Here is a 19,278-nt window from a genome sequence, read left to right as displayed (position 1 = left end):
CATAACGGGGACATTACAACGGAGACTTGTCGAAGCTTGACATTAGTAAAGAAATTTTACCTTCAAGGACCGGGCATGTGCCAATGCTATTGCTATGTCAACATCCTCGTGGACTCGAGGTGCACAAATGGCCATTCACGAGGGCTTGACCTCGACTCCTCGTCGGAAGATACTGCCAAAGCATAGCTTTTCTTCAATAAATCCATTTAACAATATAAAAAAATACGCGATTAACTGGGTCCAAAGGTATTTTTGGTGTCTGATGTATAGAAGCTTAGCGTTGTCACTAATCAAACAACACAAACCAAGCCCATTACCTGAATCAAGTATTGAATCCACAAGCCATTTTGCCAAGGCGAAGTATAGAAAATAAGCACCAAGACTATGAACATGTATACTATATAAAGGTGTATACTTGAGGAAAAGGAAAGAGAGAGTATATTGCTTTTCAATGATAATTACGGTCAATTACAATGAATATTATCTGTCTTTTTTACTATAAAAGTAAATGACTCAAAAAAAAAAAATCAAACCGCCACAAACCAGACCCATTACCTGAATCCAAGCACCGGAAGTCACCATACAATTAAAATGAACTGTTAGCATGTGTATAGACGTGTATATAAGAAAATAGAAAAGAATAAGAAAAGAAAAGACATTGTACATTGTTTTTATCTAGTCTGCAGTCTGCGTTTGTCCGACTATCAGTACTCTAGACCACTAGTATCTCAGCCAATCAGAATGCAGGAATTGTGATAGACAATAGTAGATTTAGACTAAATACCTTTTGACATGACATATAAATGATTTTGTTGTTTTATATATTTACTTTTTTGCAGCGATTTCTCAGTTATTAATTATATATTAAGCTATCAATTATGATAACATTAGCTTATAAAATCTTTGTGAACATTAAATTGATAATTGACAAACGGACTATCATGTTGCCAATGTGTTTTTTTAAATTGGGCCTCATTTTTTTGAAGGGCGCGGATCTTTCTGTTTCTTTTTTTTTTATATTAAATCTACTCAGGATTATATCAAAGATTCCAATTATTATTTTTGAAAATTCATGTACTTTCTTTTCTTGATGCGCTGTCGACGGCTCGCGCTAGCCAGACAAAATTTCCACTACCCCTCTTCCCTAGGGAAGTATTTACCTCATACATCAAGTGAAGCCGTTTGAGAAAGACGAGCAAGAAATATGAAAATTCTCCGACACATTTTACACATTTATATTGGTTTTTCCTTATCAAAATGAGGATTTCAAACCAGGTAAGAGTCTAAAGGAAAGAAGTTCGTTGAAAAAAACAAGTTCCAAGTGTTTATTTTTGTGTTTTCTTCAGCTGTTGCGGTCCCGTGCAGCAAGGCCTTTGTACAGCACCGAGCTCATTGACCTCTCACATCTTGAACTTGGTAAGATTTTCTTCACCATTTCTCAACAATTTGCCTCTAGAAAAGACCTGTATTTATTCCTTTACATCTTATACTTCCCTTCTACAGTTTCAGTGGACAGACTAGAGCTGTGTCCTAAGCTACAGACGTTAATATTGAGGCAAAACAGGATCGAAGCTGTCCCGAACTTGGATTGTTGTCCTCAATTATGGAAAATTGATCTGGCTAATAATAAGGTTTTTGTTGATTATTTCTCATATTAACTCGTTAAAAACCTATTCTATACTTTGTTTTATTATTATCGTTTATTGATATGATTTTAATTATTTTAAGATTAAGAGCATAGTCTTTCAAAATACTCGGTTTTCGTGAGAATTTTTTAAATCAAAAGTCTTCTTGTCAGACAACCATTTCTGTTTACACAAGCTACATTACCCTGGAAATCAAAATTTTTACTAAACTATGAAGGAATTTGCTTTCATTTTTGAATAAAAAAAGGCTGGTATAAACCTATTTTGACTTTATGAGGGTTTGGTTTAATTATTTAGCTCAGTAGCGTTAAAGTTATCAAGTCTTCTTCGTACAAAGTGAAGGGTTTATTACGGAGTCAATCCTTTTGTTTTATTTGTTGTAAAGCAAATGAATTGATATGTTTTCACAGTAAGAGTCTAAATGAACCAAAACAATAAAAAATCTCTTATGTTGTCCCTTATTTTTGGTTTTATTTCTTAGTAGAGGTCGGGTTTATATTTCGCGCCGTAATTTGAAACTCCGGTTCATTTTTCGTTTTATTTTCAAAAATTGCGTGACGAACAGCCGAAGCCATTTTGCTTTATTTTTACTTTTTCCACAACGAAGATTTAATCCCAAAATTGAATTTTTTCTAATATGTAAATTTTTATTGTATTATTAAATTGTTGTATAGACATTTCCTAACAAAATTAACCATATGTTCATAATATGTTTTTCAATATGAAAAATATATAAGCTTATATCTTATTATACTGAAGTTTCGTTTTAAAGTTTTACTCGTTTTTGAGAACCAAACATTTCCAGAAGAACACATATCTTTGAGTTTTGGCTTCCTTCCATCAAATTTGAAATTTTACCAAAAACGCAGGGTTAAACTTTCCAGAGGCTGCAATCGAGGGGCTGACCTCTGTTACCAAGAGTACAAAAAATCCTGAAGTTGTGAAGGTCATACAAACTTAATTAAATGACCTCTAAAATAATAACTTGGGTGTAATGTTTTCCCGATTCAGACCACTTGTTGTTCTATCAAGAATTTTTTTTTGTGTGTTGTATCCATATGTTTTCAGCAACCATTGTAAACAAAGAAATGATACTCTAGGGAATGATGTACGTTCAACTGATGTAGGAAAAACCTTATGTCCAAGATAAAGAGGTCTATTGCTTATAGTTCAATATTTTTGACAGCTTCGCAGCCTAGAGGGTCTCAGTAGATTTCCAGTATTTGGCACCCTTATTCTCTCTAACAATGAACTGGACTGGAACGAACTACTCAAGATACGTCATATACATATCCTTGATCTTACTCTCCACGGCAACCCTCTCCTCGAAATGGATTCATATTGTAAGTAAATTTTGACAATGATTTTTCCAAATGTAGTGTAATAAGCCTTTTCATAGTTTAAGAATCGATTCCACTGCGCATGCAATTTTATCCCAAATTTCTACTTTCTTTTGTCAAAATCTTCTTTTGTTCTTAATTATACAAAAGAAGGTGAGAAATTTGGGATAAAATCGCATGCACATTGGAATCGATTCTTAAGCTATGAAAAGGCTTATTGGGCTATCGGTGAGATTTCACACCCCTTTGGGACTGAGGGGGGAGGGGTTATGTGGGAGATTTTGATAATCAATAACAGATATTATGAATGCATGCAAATGAGATGCAAATGAGATGCAAATGAGACAAGCATTGTATCAACCCCGATAGCCTCGCTTGTATGATTCTTAAACAAAAGAATATCTCATTGCACGCTCTGTAATAACAGCTATTTATTGTTTAACAAAATTGCAGATAAACTTCATGCTGGTGTGTTGTATATTGGGCTACCTGTGTATTGCGCTACCCTTTGGGGATGGGTGGGGATTGCAAGTATCTTAAATCCATATACCGTAATCAACTTAATTACCGGGTTTCACTTGACGTCATTTCCTGTCTCGTGTCGAAGTTCATCAGCTGAATCACAAGTTTTCAATTAGTCCTTCTTCGTTGACAGCTTTTCGTGGTCAGTGTTTGATCACCATTTGGATCAAATAATGAGATGCAGACTTCTATCAGCTGATTGAAACCCAGCAATATTATAATTTTCATTTAACCTATTTGCAGACAGACTTCATGTTATTGACAGTCTTCCCAACATCTGGATGCTTGATGGCCGTATCATAACAAGTAAGGAAATCTATAAGTATTTTGGAAATATTATGAGTATAGGGAACACTTGAAATGATTGATATCTTTATATTTCATTTGTAGCTGCAGAGAGAGCTCAAGTTAGCCAGTTTTTCAAAGACACTGCTCTGTGTGACAGACCTGTGGTATGCCTATATTATTTATTATCATTAATTTATTAGTTTTCACTCTTACAAATAAGCTGATCTCTATAACAAATACAGCTAAGGAGAATCCTAAGACTTTTTTACTGTTTGATTTGTCTGGAAATAGCTCAGCAAATCAAATTAATATGAGTTTCGGATTTGTTTTTAGAGCAAACAAAATTCTCATATTAGGTCAATCAGACTGCAGCCCTGTCAAATTACACCCTGGTACCCCACCCCTGTACCCCATCCCTGTACCCCACCCCTGTACCCCACCCCTGTACCCCACCCCTATACCCCACCCCTGTACCCCACCCCTGTATCCCATCCCTGTATCCCACCCCTATACCCCACCCCTGTTTACCAAATGTACCCAAATGTTTTCAAATTTTTATGAGTTTCGGATTTGTTTTTAGAGCAAACAAAATTCTCATATTAGGTCAATCAGACTGCAGCCCATCAAATTACACCCTGGTACCCCACCCCTGTACCCCACCCCTGTACCCCACCCCTGTACCCCACCCCTGTACCCCACCCCTGATACAGATATACCTAAACATTATTTTATTATTAATTATATGATTGTCTTACAGAGGCACAAGCTTCCCAGAAATCAATTTATTCCATCTTCACTAAAAAATATAAAAGTTACAGGAATACATGGAACCATGGTAGGTTCATGATATTAAATATATATTCATAAAAATTAACTTTCAAAATGAATAGACTATTTACAATAATTATTGCAGTTGGAATAGATGTTATTATTATAGTTATTATCAAATTAGGGTTATGCTGTAGTGAATGGAAAAATCAAAACACCAGATGATTCCTATATATATATAATTATAGGAATATCCTAAAATGGGAATAGGAAAAAAAGAATGGAAATGGGAAAAAGAATGGGAATAGGAAAAAATGATGTAAATATAGATAAGAATTGAATGGGCCGGATTGGTTTCCCTAGGAATACCATATAGTGAAAAACTAGCTGACTTTCACTTGCCCCATCACAGATTTGATTGGCAGGTGCCAAAACACCAAATGTCTGGACTAGGTAACAGAAACATGAAAAAGTGACTGTATTTTGATGCTTTTATCATTACAGACAGATCATTATATGAGACACTTTCCTCACAGATCTACCTTAAACATAGGCAAGTATCATAACATTAAAGTTTAAAGAATATTTACCACAGTGTCAGTATGAAATGGCTTCTAATTAGTTGTTTTTCACACATTTCACTTTTAGATCTGGATAGGAGAAGATTACATTACCTTGCATATAATCTACAACGAGATGTCAATTTGGATTTAAAGTATACAACAAGGTAAGAACATCATGTCTTATGTATGTAGTATTTATTATAACATATATGTACATTGTCAGTAGAAGGATGCTAGATTATAGCTAGCCAAGCCTGTGTAATAAGTTGTCAAATAAGGGTGTTGCACCACATACAGTCTTGGTAGGTGGTCAGTATGGTGTTGGTGGTTTGTTAAAAGGGTGTTGGTAGGTGATCAGTAGAGTAGGTTGTCAGTAAGGTGTTGGTAGGTTGTCAGTAGGGTGTTGGTAAGGTGTTGGTAGGTTGTCAGTAGGGTGTTGGTTGGTGGTCGGTACCTTAGGTGTTGGTGGGTGTTCAGTAGGTTGTCAGTAGGGTGTTGGTAGGTTGTCAGTAGGGTGTTGGTAGGTTGTCAGTAGGGTGTTGGTAGGTTGTCAGTAGGGTGTTGGTAGGTTATCAGTATGGTATTGGTAAGGTGTTGGTAGGTTGTCAGTAGGGTGTTGGTAGGTTGTCAGTAGGGTGTTGGTAAGGTGTTGGTAGGTTGTCAGTAGGGTGTTGGTTGGTGGTCGGAACCATAGGTGTTGGTGGGTATTCAGGAGGGTGTTGCAGGTAGGTTTTCAGTTGGGTGTTATCACTTAAGCATCATTATTATTTATTTTATATGATTTCTAATAAAATTCTTTAATTAATTTAGAGAAAAGGTCAAGCCCACCAGTGTCATAGAAAATCTTATTTCATGCAGAAAAAATGACCAGGAAAGATGCAACATGCTTCTGTTGCTCCTAGTGGTAAGCAGCCCCTTAAGGCTACAATATGTAGCTCAGTGTTATTGTAATGATTATATAATGTAACCTTCTTTTTGGAATTATTTTTTAGGGATCTCTAGAATTTTCTATTCCATTGTCACTGGTGCAACAAACCCTTGAAATAACAAGGCTGAAAAATATAGAGTAAGTATATTAAGATCTTAATATTTTTCCTAGTTTTATCACTTACTAGATAGTTGACTGTCTATTGTCCAATCTAACAAGGGCGGATCCAGGGGGGGCAAAGGGGGGCTGAAGCCCCCCCTTCAGCAGAAAAAAACGATGCTTTTTTATATTGTTTTCCGTTGTGTTGATGGAAGAAACTCAATTAGCCCCCCCTAAACTCACTTAGCCCCCCCCCTAAAATTTTATTTTTTGTCTAATCATGACAGTTCTAAACACAATTGAAATTACATTGACAGCCAGAATTTTAAAATAATAATTGAACCTTAAGAACATTATTAATTGTAAATGAAATTAAATGAAAATTTTATATGCAATTTTTCTGTTGCTTTTTTTTTACCTAAGTAGTATGCTTTTTAGTATTTGTTCTGTCTTTTTCCAGCAATGTGAATACAATGGATTTGTTCATGTTTTCAAGAGAGACTCGATGTAGAGTAGCATCATTGTTCCTTAGTGCTGTGAAAATAGAACGTGACCAGAACATTGTAGGTGCACTCAATGTCTATTCCTCAGTTCTCTTTTCTTTGGTCATTAATAAATATCGATAACAATTCATTGCTATTTTTATAGGAGGGTGGCTTGTACAACCGTCTCTATCTTTCTTTATATGATCTGGTGTCAGATCTTGTGAGACTTGCAAATGGAGATGATATTGCAAGGTAAAATGACTGTACAAGCCCAGGAAAATTATTTAAGAACTTGTGCCGTCACAGTGATGGCCTGAGAGTCCCTTTTCCCCCTCCCCCCTCCCCTCTTCAAGCCCCCTTGCCCATCCCCTGGTACCTGATCCATACTTGGTTTATCACACTGATAAACTAACTTTTGTTTAAGTTATTAATAAATGATTACCCTTCTTAAGATAACCTCTTCATTTTTGATTTGTATAAATGCCTATCTTTTATTTTTTTAAATTAGATATCAAGCTGTACGTAAGAGGTTTGACACAAGGTATTGTTTACTTTTTTCAAATTATGTAATTTTGAAATTAAAAATTCATTTTTCTATCTCAAATACCAACAACAACCTGAAAACTCACGGCTAATATGCACCTCTAAAATACCTTACCACTGTCATATCAACACCTGACAGACAAACAGCACAAATCTTCCCTCCCGATCCCCCCACCCCACACCCCACCCTACCCCACCACACTTTATCTACATCGGTTAGTATTAGTAACCCTGCAAAATGATTTGAAATACTTTGAATTGAACACCTTTCAGAAAAAGTGGATATCGATGTCTTCTGGCTTCAGAAATAGTTCAGCTTCTTTGTATCGTTCCTGTGTTCTTCGATTTTATTGGAAAGGATCCAGGTATAGTACTGCTAGGTCAGGGCCATAGTTACCAGTGTGGACGACCTTTTAATTTAAAAAATTCTTAATACTTTTTGAGAGCATAGATTCTCGAAAAAATACAACGAGAGATCGGACCACTTGGTCTATAAAACTAAACCACTGTCCAAATGGTAGCTACGGTCCTGTGGGCCAATCAAAGCAACAGAAAAAATAATTCGAAATGATTTATTATATAACTTTTTGGTTTATGAATTATTACTAGGTGTCATGGATCTTATCAGTGTTGCAACAAAGAATCCAGACATTGGTGAACAGATCAAGACCATCAGCTGGAAAGTCCAGGCAGAAGGGGTGAGGCACCAAATGTATTGAATAAATAAATATTGATAAATGGGATTCATAATAATGCGCTATAGAAGTACCCCATTATTATTATTATTATTATTATCATTATTATTATTATTATTGTTATTATTATTATTATTATCATTATTATTATTATTATCATTATTATTATTATTATTATCATTATTATCATTATTATTATTATTGTTATTATTATTATTATCATTATTATTATTATTCATCAAATATATTGAATAAATAAATAATAATAATAATAAATGCGATTAATCAAATATATTGAATAAATAAATAATAATTATAATAAATGCGATTAATCAAATATATTGAATATATAAATAATAATAATAATAAATGCGATTCATCAAATATATTGAATAAATAAATAATAATAATAATAAATGCGATTAATCAAATATATTGAATATATAAATAATAATAATAATAAATGCGATTAATCAAATATATTGAATATATAAATAATAATAATAATAAATGCGATTAATCAAATATATTGAATAAATAAATAATAATAATAATAAATGCGATTCATCAAATATATTGAATATATAAATAATAATAATAATAAATGCGATTCATCAAATATATTGAATATATAAATAATAATAATAATAAATGCGATTCATCAAATATATTGAATATATAAATAATAATTACATAATAATGAATTCTAAATATTCGCCAAAATTTATTAAAATAAATAAATAATGAAAATAAATGGGATTTAGCCGTGGCATTAATTTCTGCTATTAAGTAAATATTCGTCCACTGAAATTCTAATTGGAAATTAGAATTATTATTTTGTGTAAGGAAATGAACCAGAGAACCAGAAGAAAATCCCTTAAAGCGCAGGAGAGAACCAACAAGCAACTCTACTCACATATGGCACCGATTGCTGAAATCAAAACTGGGTTGCACTAATTGATGAGAGGGGAATACCACTATGCCACCGCTACCCCACCCATGCTTCTAATACACTTGTAGCAAGGTTCATTATAGTTGTATGTTATAAAATCTATTACTATTTGCAACCTGTTAAACTATATACCCATATACCCAAACTATATACGTAGATTATATGTATCCTTGTAGGTTTGAGGGCTCTCTGACACTGGTTTTGCTAAGCCTACACTTGCTCGTCCATCTGGGTGGGAGAGAGAATGGAGGCAGAACAAGGGAAAATAGAGGGTAACTCTTATTGTTTGTCTTCTTCTCCCCCTTCTTAGGGTGATACTAATAAAGTATACCAGGAAATTAGTCAATTCCTTTTAAAGAAAACCAAAGAAGCAAGCTCATCGATTCCCAATCCTGGTAAGTCTCCCTTTCACAACCCTATTATTCATACGCCTCCCGGTTACCTCACTTGGTTGGGCACCGGTCTGTTGTGTCCGCTATTCAGTGGATAATTCCTTTTGCACTGGATAAGTCGATGCCGTTATCCAATGAATTTATCCACTGGATAAGGATTTATCCGTCGGATAGCGCTATTTACCCTTCGTACAACCGGGCCCAGGAGGTCGTTGGTTTAAGCCTCTGCGGCGGTCCAATTTTTTTAGATACGTTAAACTTGGAGAGCCACAAATTTATCAGTGCTTAGTTGACAATTGTCACCCTCTCTATTTTTCAAAGACGATTATCTTTGATTATTTTTAATATCATCTACATTGTCATCAACGCGATTATCGTCCCCATTATAATCGCTATCATAATAACCATTAGCAACAGCGTCGCCAACAGCGTCATCATCACCACCGCCAACAGAATCGCCATCGTTATCATCATCATGTTGTAGTTAACGACCAATAATATTCTTCCAACAGGCAGAGGAAAAGTCTTAGACGTTTTTGAAAAAAACAACTATCCTTTCTATAGAATGGAACCGAGTTATATTATAACGGTACGTACAGGCGTTAGCTGTTAGTGCATTTGCAAGTTATGGACGGATGGGTGCCGCATTTAGCATTGTCTAGATGCCAGAAACGTTGTATGAGTGGACCTTAACGTTGGTTTGCTCTTTTCTTTCTTCTTTCCACCCTCTTTTATTCTTTCCCTCTGCTTGCTTGGTATATTTCTTCCTCCCTTCCATCTTTCCATTCATTCTTTCTTTCTTTCCTTCCTTCAATCTTTCATTCATTCTTTCTTTCTTTTTTTTTCTTCCATCTTACTTTCATTTATTCTTTCTTTCATTCATTCTATCTTTCTTTCTTCACATTTATTAATTCTTTCATTCTCTCCTTTATTCTTTCATTTATCCATTCATTTTTCTCTCTTTTTTTCTCAGTCCAAACGATTGATAGTCAAACCAGCAAACCAAGATAAGCCCCAACCTTCGTCGAAATTAAGAGTACGCCCTTCCACTGGAGCATCAACATCACCTACAAGATCTGCAAGAACCAGCCCAGCAAGGCCTAAGACCGGAATAAGAAAGCCAAGTATGTCTGCTTAACACTTGAGAACTTATCTTTCATTTATCTATAAATATCACAAGAGACGGACGATAAGATAACTGCGGATGGGGATGCGTAAATCCCCCAAAAAATATCGAGCAAGCACTTCACCTGCGAAAAAAATATCGCGCAACCTCTTCATTCAGTAAAGAAATATCAAGCAAACACAGAAAAAATAGCGTGCAGTGTTTGTTACAAAAAATAAATATCGTGCAACAAAAAAATCCTGCAACCTACCCTCAATTATCTAAGGGTCCATCCCTAATATCATAAGGTCGTGCCACAAATTGCTTTTTGTGCAAGTGAATGAGGGAAAAAGTATTGGGTCCTGATCCTTGGGAGTAACATATCAGGGGCGTATCCAGGATTTGTAATGGGGGGGGGGGGTCCTTACATACAAAATTGTCACTATGACGTCGGTATGACGTTATAGCAATCTATTGTTTTGACGAAAAAGAATCATGGTCGATAGAGAGGAAACGAAACGAAAAGACGGCTCCGAGAAGCAAGAAAACTGATTTTCTTAACTGCTTAAGTTAGGTCTAAACAAATCTTCACACACTACATTAACGGCCGGTTAGATTTTTTTGGCTTTGAAAGGAAAGGTCACGGGCACCCTGTAACCCCCCCCGGATACGCCCCTACAGATAGTGTCTGGTAGTGTACATAGTGCATCATGAAAAAAGCACATTTCCATTTAGTCATGACACATATATTGTAAAGTATGGAAACCCGCAAAAGACTGAATACAGACTAGCAAAATGTGCAAACTTCACTCGTTTAATTTCAACATGGCCGAATACCACGAGGCCACACACGCCACTTATGCACATGCGCTAGAGCATATGAATATTAAAGACATAACATAATATTTTACAATTTCTTCAGGGCTTGGTGACAGAGTACAACTTGGGCATCAGGTAAGTGACCAAGACGAGACAATCGTAAGAGAAGAAGAATATGCGGCTTTCCTGACGTACATTTGGCAAGAAGATACTAACATTGTTGATGGTTTTTCTTTGTTCAGGCATGTGGTAGACTGGTTGCTTTACCTGAGAATCATGTAGGACTGGTGCAAATCGATACCAAGGCTGGTAAGTGTGCAGTTGTGTCCCATCACTATTACCGCCGACATCATTAGGAACTGTAAATTAATTATGCCTTGGGGGTGGGGGGGGGGGGGGGGAGCGGCTGGAAGAAAAGTAGCGGGGGCTTTGAAAAAAAATCACACAAAGAAGGGGGGGCTTTAATAGTATTTGCTGACTCAAAGGGGGGATTGAAACAAATAACCAAGGTATGTCTAAAAGGTCACAAGGAGGGGGGGGGCAAAAAATTTTTTTAGGTAGGATTGGGGGGGGGGGGGGGGGGTTGTGAATTTTTCCAAGGTTTTTTCGATTTTTCCTCCAGCCCACCCTGAGGCATAATTAATGAACAGTCCCTTAATATGCATCGACAGCAGCAGCATAGACCTTTTCTGAGAATGAAACACAAACACGATCTTTAAATCGACTTCTTTTGTTTGTTGTTGCAGCATCTCGTTTCCAGCAAGCCGATTACAGCCTCCATAGCAAGTTTGACGATCAGTTTTATTACGTTAACTTTAGACATATGGAATGGGATCCCAAGGTGGCCCAGTGGAGATTTGCGTCAGGGTAGGCATGTCATCGGTTTGGTTCTCATCTTGCATCAGGTTTTACGAGGTTGAGGGAAAAAACTGGGTCGAGTTGGCATTGCAGTGCATTATGGGGCTGTTTTAGGGCACAAAATAGACACCATCTTGGTTGTATGTTCCCTAAAACAGCCTCAAAATGCATTGCATTGCCAACTCGACCCTTTTTCCCATTACCCTCGAAATGGCTAATATAACGTAATATCGTTTATACTTAATCCATACTTCTTTCTTTGAATTACAGGTTTTCAGAATTATCTTTGAACGCAGGTGAGTGATGGACGAAATCCACTTGGGCTTAATGTTTTGCCCATTTCAGACCACGCGTCAGCCTTTTGAGAATAAGATTCGTTTGAATCGTATCCATATTCATGTGTCTTCTCATGCGCAACCGTTAAACAAAGAAATAATACTCTAGGGAATGACACGTGGTCTGAAATGGGAAAACGGTGGATTATGTCTGTTACCTTTTTTGTTTTGTTTCTTGTTTGTTTTGTTTGCAACAATCAGAAAACCTTATTGAAGGAACGCGCGCGTGCTGTGTGCGGTTATGAAGCACGCGTGATGTAACGGCTAATCTCAACTCCCGAATGTCCACCTCGATTTAAAGCTACATTCTTTGTACAGGTAACAGAAGGACTACAGAAACAAACGAGGTAAGGTTTTGGACACTGAGACAATAAATTTCATGATATACTGTGATTCTATACATAGACAGTTGTCTTTAATGCCGAATATTGGTAACTTATCTCCGAGCTTTTGCTTATTTGTCATAGGAAGAAACAAGGTTTTTGTCCGAAATCTTGCAACAAAGCCTTAAGCTTAGAGCAGATCTACCGTTTACACAGAAGGAGACGCCTGAGGAACAGGATGACAAACGCGAAGGTTTGTCTTGCGTTACCACTGGTTTTATTGCTGCGCACTGATCGAGACGACAGTTACCACATGGAATATGAGCAATACCCCTTTTCCGCATTTAGGGCAACCAGCTCATTACATTTATTTTATGACTATCCATTCAACTTCTGATTGAAAGCCGGCTATATAACAAGGCGCCATTACAGGAGACGAATGTGTCTTGCGGAATTTTGAATTGCATCGGAATTTTGTTGCGTTATGAAAAAAGTAGGTTGCAGTTTGAAAAAGCTTTTGCTGTAGTCATTGATAAAAATTATTACTGCTGTCTTGCATCAATACAAAGTCTTAAGGTTGTTTTCTCTAGGCAAGGTTTCTGAGGAGATTGCAGGGAACAGTGCAAGAGCACCGTCTGAGAAATAGTTATTTTAATCCTTCTCTGTAGGACATGTTCTCATCACCGATCACGTGCGCTCCATCGTGCGTGAGTGTCTTCAAGAAGCTGAGGTAGAGTGGCCAGATGAAGAGAAACCCTTGAATCCAGAAGCAACAGAGATTGAACAAACCTGGACTGAGCCAGAACGAGTGGTATGATTTGATTTGTAAAAAGTTCAATAATTCTAGATTTAGATAAGGTGCACAAGCCTTAGGAAAAGGAACGCAATACTGTTCCTTGGTGATGCAAAATGGATCAAACAAGCTAACCTGTGTTTCAGGCCCAAGGGGAGGGGGGTCCCTACGAGTTTCACCAGTCTGAGACGTTTTACCTTGTCATTCTTCTTGAAACTTGTGTTTTATTTTAGTAATAAGAGTAGAAAGAGGGTCCAGAATGAAAACAATAGAATCTGGGATCTTTCTATTTTGCCTTGGGAAAAATAAGATTTAGGTTACCGGGAATGGTTAAAAAACGATAAAATGGGAATGGGAGATGTTTTCAACGAAAAAGGTTTGGGATATGGACGCTGTGAAGTGGGACTTGTAAAAAAATGGATGGGAAATGGAATGGGCACCCCCCCCCCCTCTTTCAGGAAAATGCAGAAAGTACCTTAAGTTTCCGACTTGTAAACATTTCTTGCCAAGAAGGTTTTCTAAAGCTGTCATTACAGGGAGCAATTCGTCGCGATTTCGAACGCTGCATTCCACATTAGACTCTGATTCAAAAAAATTACCGAGTAAAAGGACCATGGTCCTCATTTCATAATGGATGTTTTTCTGCTAGGAAAGTCCAGTTAGTCAGTCTGAAGTCACTGTACATGTTGACTCGGATTCATTTACAGGTAAGCGTGAAAGCATCATAGAACTATCATTTTAAAATTCTCTTTCATTCTCGTAAAAATACTCAATTTAGTTTATATTCCTGGATCAATGTCAAAGATACTTTTAACTCAAACTGTATTCATTTTTCTAGCTTCCCATGATCTTCAAGTTGTCGATGAAGAGAGTGCAGAACCAAGGCAAGTAGTTGAAATTTTGGTGCAAACTTTTAAAAAACTTAAAATCCTGAATTTGTAGCTTCTAAAAACACTCTTGTTAATGATGGCTGAAGGCATCGACACGTTTTGTTTCTTTCTTTCTTTCTTTCTTTCTTTCTTTCTTTCTTTCTTTCTTTCTTTCTTTCTTTCTTTCTTTCTTTCTTTCTTTCTTTCTTTCTTTCTTTCTTTCTTTCTTTCTTTATTTATTTATTTACCGTAAATCCTCTATTTAGCCCCCCGGGGGGCTTATTTATTTCAGTCACGTTTGAGGGAGGGCTTATTGGAGAGGGGGGGCTTATTGATTTAGTCGAAAAGCAGTATGTAATATGATTGTAACTCTGGATTAAACGGAAGCATTGCTATTGACCGTCTCGCATAATCTGTAGTGATGTACATGGCATTTTTATTATTTGATTCACCTGTGTTAGTCTCAAAAGTATAATTTACGATAATTGTGAATAACAGCAAAACTAAAACACGGTAACAGTAACAAAGCAAGCTAAAAAGAAATGTTCTGAACAACCAAGACTTTAATAAATCACCTTTAATCAGTACACGTGATTCTTTAGTCGTGAAATGGGGAGGGGGGCTAAAAAGAGAGGGGGGGGGGCTTATTAGAGAGGGAGGGCTTATTTGAGAGGGGGGGCTTATTAGAGAGGGAGGGCTTATTTGAGAGGGGGGGCTAAATAGAGGATTTACGGTATTTATTATCTGTTAATAATATTGAACTACTTGTACATGCTTTTGTATATACAGTGAAGTCCAAGAGCACTGGAACGTTAACGAGAGAATAGACGCACCCATACCAAGAAGCACACCATATAAAACCTTCATGCGGGTATCCCACTTAATTAATGTCGACATGTACCAACCAAACGAACGCTATCACCATTTGCATCCCTCAAGAGAGGGCGATGTAGACAGGGATCCCGTCGGATGCAGCGTTCATGAGGAGGAAATGGTATCATCAACTGAAAATGCGAGGCTTGAAGCCTGGAAGTCATACGAGCTGATCAAAAGAGACAGCAGCAGTGGTTTCCCCTCTAGGGTGGGGAGTGCTACCTCAAAGCACACACCTCCTCAAAGACCCTCTACCCCCTTGCATTCTAACCCCGTCATTATCAAGAGGGCGGATTGCTGGTTGGCTGGGGGGCAGGATGTAAGTGGCGTCCGTCCTAGACGCCTGACTCCACCCATTCCTGGATGGATGGAAGGCTTGAAGGATGTTCGAAGACCGAAATCTTCACCTCTTATTAGGAATCAAAGGTTGGTTATTAAAATATTTTATGGGCTTATCCTCGTACAAGTAATATGCAAACGCTAATACAGATATTTAAAAAAAATTAAACAGCAAAGTGCTATCATTGACAGGCTTTTTTGTGCAGGCTTTGCTTGCTTGCTTGTTGCTTCCTCCTTTCTTCCTTTCTTTCCTCCTTTCTTCCTTTCTTTCTTCCTTCCTTCCCTTCCTTCTTTCCTTCCTTCCTTCCTTCCTTGCTTGCTTGCTTGCTTGCTTCCTTCCTTCCTTCCTTCCTTCCTTCCTTCCTTCCTTCCTTGCTTGCTTGCTTGCTTGCTTGCTTGCTTGCTTGCTTGCTTGCTTGCTTGCTTGCTTGCTTGCTTCCTTCCTTCCTTCCTTCCTTCCTTCCTTCCTTCCTTCCTTCCTTCCTTCCTTCCCTCCCTCCTATCCCATCCCCTTGTCTCAATGACATACACCAAGTAACTGGGATGCCTGTGGTATCCTACATATCCCAGGCGTTACTGTTAGTTCTAGAGAATAGCCTGGTAACTGAGTGCGCGTGTTTGATGGCGTCCCTGGCAGCACTCAGCTGTTGTTGACTCAAAACAACTCTATTTTATGCACATTCTTCTACGCCAATCGCTGTAAAAATGCCTCGGAAAGCTTTCACCTGCAACGTAGAACTAGATCTCTACACGGTAAGACAGTAAAACCCTTGTAAAGTAGCGTTTTTTTTTTGGTTTTGTGTGTCGCGTGTTCCTTCCTTCCTTCCTTCCTTCCTTCCATCCTTCCATCCTTCCGTTCCTTCCTTCCTCCCTCCCTCCCTCCCTCCCTCCCTCCCTCCCTCCCTCCCTCCCTTTGTATCAAACACTCTATGCTTAAAACAGTACAATTTCTAAATAGTACTCTCTAGCCCAAAGCATGACGAGAAAACCGAGTATACGCTTTTTCTGCTCTAAAAGTTCATCTCACAATTTTTCCTTTGACATTTTCTGAGTATTTTGAAAGACGAAAAGAACAGCTTAATTTTTTTTCCTGATGAATTATCTTAGAGTCCTCGATTTCTCGGAGTGCTTTGTTAGCTTTGGTGCACGTTGCCTGATGTCTATTGAAATCTTGTTTTATTTCTAACAGGCTGATGAGTCCAACAAGGAGTCGACCTCGAGTACCAGGTGAGGAAAGAAAAAAACTAAGGGTCCAGACAAGAAGAACCGAGTGTAGAATATAAGGTTCTCGTGTCTTATAAAAGCACGATTACACACGAATTCTACTTTTGGCAACGATTGCTTCAACTTGTCACGCAACATTTTTTCAAATTGCGCTGTAGGTTACACGCTGCAATGCTCCATACAACTTGTGACGCAACGCTGTTGGGCGACAAGTTGCAGAGGAAATTACTCCGTGTAATCGCGCCTTAAGGTGGTTGATTACTTTGGTAATTAATAAACAGAAAAGTGAAAAGTGAAAATTTATTAACCTGAAATTTAACGCTGATTTCAAAAACGCAAAGAAAAAAGGGGTGTCCCGAGCTTGTTTTTGAGATAATCACTCCGGAATGACATGCGTTTGTGCAATTTTGGAAGAAAAATTGCGAAAATCAAGCTCTGTACAAAAAAAAAAAACCAACATAAAACCGAAACTAAGGAAGAAACATGAGTAATTTTCTCCGAACACGTAACTTACACTATATTTATTCCGGAAAATAACAAAAAATATATAGAGTCCCGTGCAAAATTAGAGGGTTTTGCCCTTTTGAGGTTCAAAACGTGTATGGTTCTTCAATAAAATCGTGAAGATTATTCAGCGGTTTTAGCTGAGCGCAGGCACATCGTGGACTCAACTCGAATGTTGAAAAGTAGTCAGCCACCTTAAAGTGCTTATAAGCCTTTACACAATATTTTCAGAATTGATTCTTTAAATAGTGAATAGTTGATTGTGAAAATAATTCGTCATTTGAATGTCGGGTCTTTGAGATACGAAGGTTTATATTTCCAATATGTTAATGACTATGACGTAACATAAGGGATTTGATTTAATTTTTGGCAACTTTTAATATTGAACGCTGGACATTTTTTGAAAAGAAATTTGTAACAACCTTTTACATGAGTCACGAGTAAAAGGGTGATGCTTTTAAAATACTGTAATCCAGAACGAGTGCAGTGTTGTATATTAAATGATCCCTTATGTTACGTCACAGTCATTAACATATTGGGAATATAAACCTTCGTATCTCAAAGACCCGACATTCAAATGACGAAATATTTTCACAATCAGCTATTCACTATCTAAAGAATCAATTCTGAAAATATTGTGTAAAGGCTTACAAGCACTTTAAAATCTCTCTTGCACTTATTCCCATTTTTTTAAATTTACCTAGTGAATTTTCTATTACTATTCGTTAATTCTAGCACAACCGATCGGCGGAGCCGCATCCGTTCGTGTCTCGGGTAAACCCCCGCCATCCTATACACGAAGAGCACAGTCGGCCAGGGTAAGAAAAGCATGTATTTCAGGGTAATATGAACATGAATATAGGGGAGACTATAAAGGGAGATAAAAAAGATGGTTTTAAGTCAGCCAGGTTCGGAAAAGGGCATCTTCGGGAACCAGTGGTAAAATTCTGCCGCCCGAATTTTACCCTGGGGTCGCGAGGATGAGAAAAGGAGAGGTGTAAATCACAAGCTCCTGGGCATGCGATACTTTTAAAATCTATCAGGTATAAGTCGCCTTATTCAAACTGGATCTTCTCGATCTTTATTCAGAGTATAGATTTTCATCATTGTCATTATTTCAGGTTGTTATACACAAGCGATGACCAAGGTATTTTTCAGCCCTGAACTCAGTTGTCGTGTTTATACAACATTCAAGGAACAAAACATTCAAAGCTATCCTAAAGGTGCGATTACACGGAGCAATTTTCTCTACAGCTTGTCTCCTTGCAACAGCGTTGCGACACAAGTTGCAAGAGTGTTTACACGGTGCAACGGATGCGCAATCGTTGCCAAAAGTAAAAACAAATTGCACTTTTCGCAACGACTGATGCAACTTCTCTCGAACCATTTTTGTTTTCCTCATTTTTTTATTGAGCTGTAGGTTTCACGATGCAATGCTCCATTCAACTTGTGTTGCAACGCCGTTGCGAGACAAGTTGCAGAGAAAATTGTTCCGTGTAATCGCGTCTTAAACGGACCATATTTATTAAGCTGTATTTATCTTCGAACCCTTTTGAGTGAGAGGGAACCCTTTGGTTTTATTGTATCCATTTCAACGAATGATATATACGTCTTATATTCATCGCATTTGACCATACAAAGGGTCCCTTTGATCTTCGTGGCAATTTTTTTTAACACAAAATGATTAAATATTGATCAGTGCTATTTATTTGTGATATCAATAGTTTTACAGTTTCCATGACGACAAATTGTTATTCGTTAGTAAATAATCGAGGTAATAATATATTTAAAAGTCATATTTATCTTTATGCCTACTAGATCGTGTACGCAACGTTTATCAGCTCAGAATAGCACGATGTCTTGTATATTTTGTATTTAATGTTGTCAAATTAAACCACACCAAGGTTTTCGTTATTATATATCTATCCAACCTATTAGATTAGGACTGTGTAGATCTCTATTTTGGGCGTAATGTTTTCCCATTTCAGACCCCCTTGTCATTCCCAAGGGTATCG

General features: G+C 37.2%; 1 protein-coding gene across 1 annotated transcript; it reads left to right on the top strand.

The window, feature by feature from the left end:
• Positions 1-1,183: 1,183 nt before the first annotated feature.
• LOC116297119 (uncharacterized) lies at positions 1,184-19,182 on the top strand. Its single transcript, XM_089030823.1, has 32 exons — positions 1,184-1,275; positions 1,347-1,416; positions 1,504-1,631; positions 2,833-2,989; positions 3,752-3,814; positions 3,899-3,960; positions 4,554-4,631; positions 5,069-5,117; positions 5,213-5,291; positions 5,938-6,031; positions 6,120-6,193; positions 6,615-6,717; positions 6,803-6,891; positions 7,148-7,180; positions 7,456-7,547; positions 7,792-7,880; positions 9,140-9,224; positions 9,734-9,810; positions 10,195-10,345; positions 11,249-11,280; positions 11,388-11,454; positions 11,892-12,012; positions 12,274-12,299; positions 12,657-12,685; positions 12,806-12,914; positions 13,330-13,472; positions 14,104-14,161; positions 14,293-14,338; positions 15,113-15,622; positions 16,725-16,762; positions 17,999-18,081; positions 18,385-19,182. Exons 1-32 carry the CDS (start codon positions 1,258-1,260, stop codon positions 18,403-18,405), a joined length of 2,874 nt encoding a protein of 957 aa, XP_088886949.1. The 5' UTR covers positions 1,184-1,257; the 3' UTR covers positions 18,406-19,182.
• Positions 19,183-19,278: the final 96 nt, after the last annotated feature.

This window comes from Actinia tenebrosa, unplaced genomic scaffold (genome assembly GCF_029948245.1).
Source record: "Actinia tenebrosa isolate PJP-AT-01 unplaced genomic scaffold, QUT_ActTen_1.0 PGA_scaffold15__27_contigs__length_11533743, whole genome shotgun sequence".
Taxonomy (NCBI): Eukaryota; Metazoa; Cnidaria; class Anthozoa; order Actiniaria; family Actiniidae; genus Actinia; species Actinia tenebrosa.
Note: the sequence above shows the minus strand (reverse complement) of the source record. Positions and strands in the feature narration are given on the sequence as shown.

Excerpts from the sequence above, each read along its gene's own strand:
- LOC116297119 (XM_089030823.1), top strand. Across the intron at positions 15,623-16,724 it reads CCTCTTATTAGGAATCAAAG|GCTGATGAGTCCAACAAGGA; the intron begins GTTGGTTATTAA and ends TATTTCTAACAG. Across the intron at positions 18,082-18,384 it reads GAAGAGCACAGTCGGCCAGG|GTTGTTATACACAAGCGATG; the intron begins GTAAGAAAAGCA and ends TCATTATTTCAG.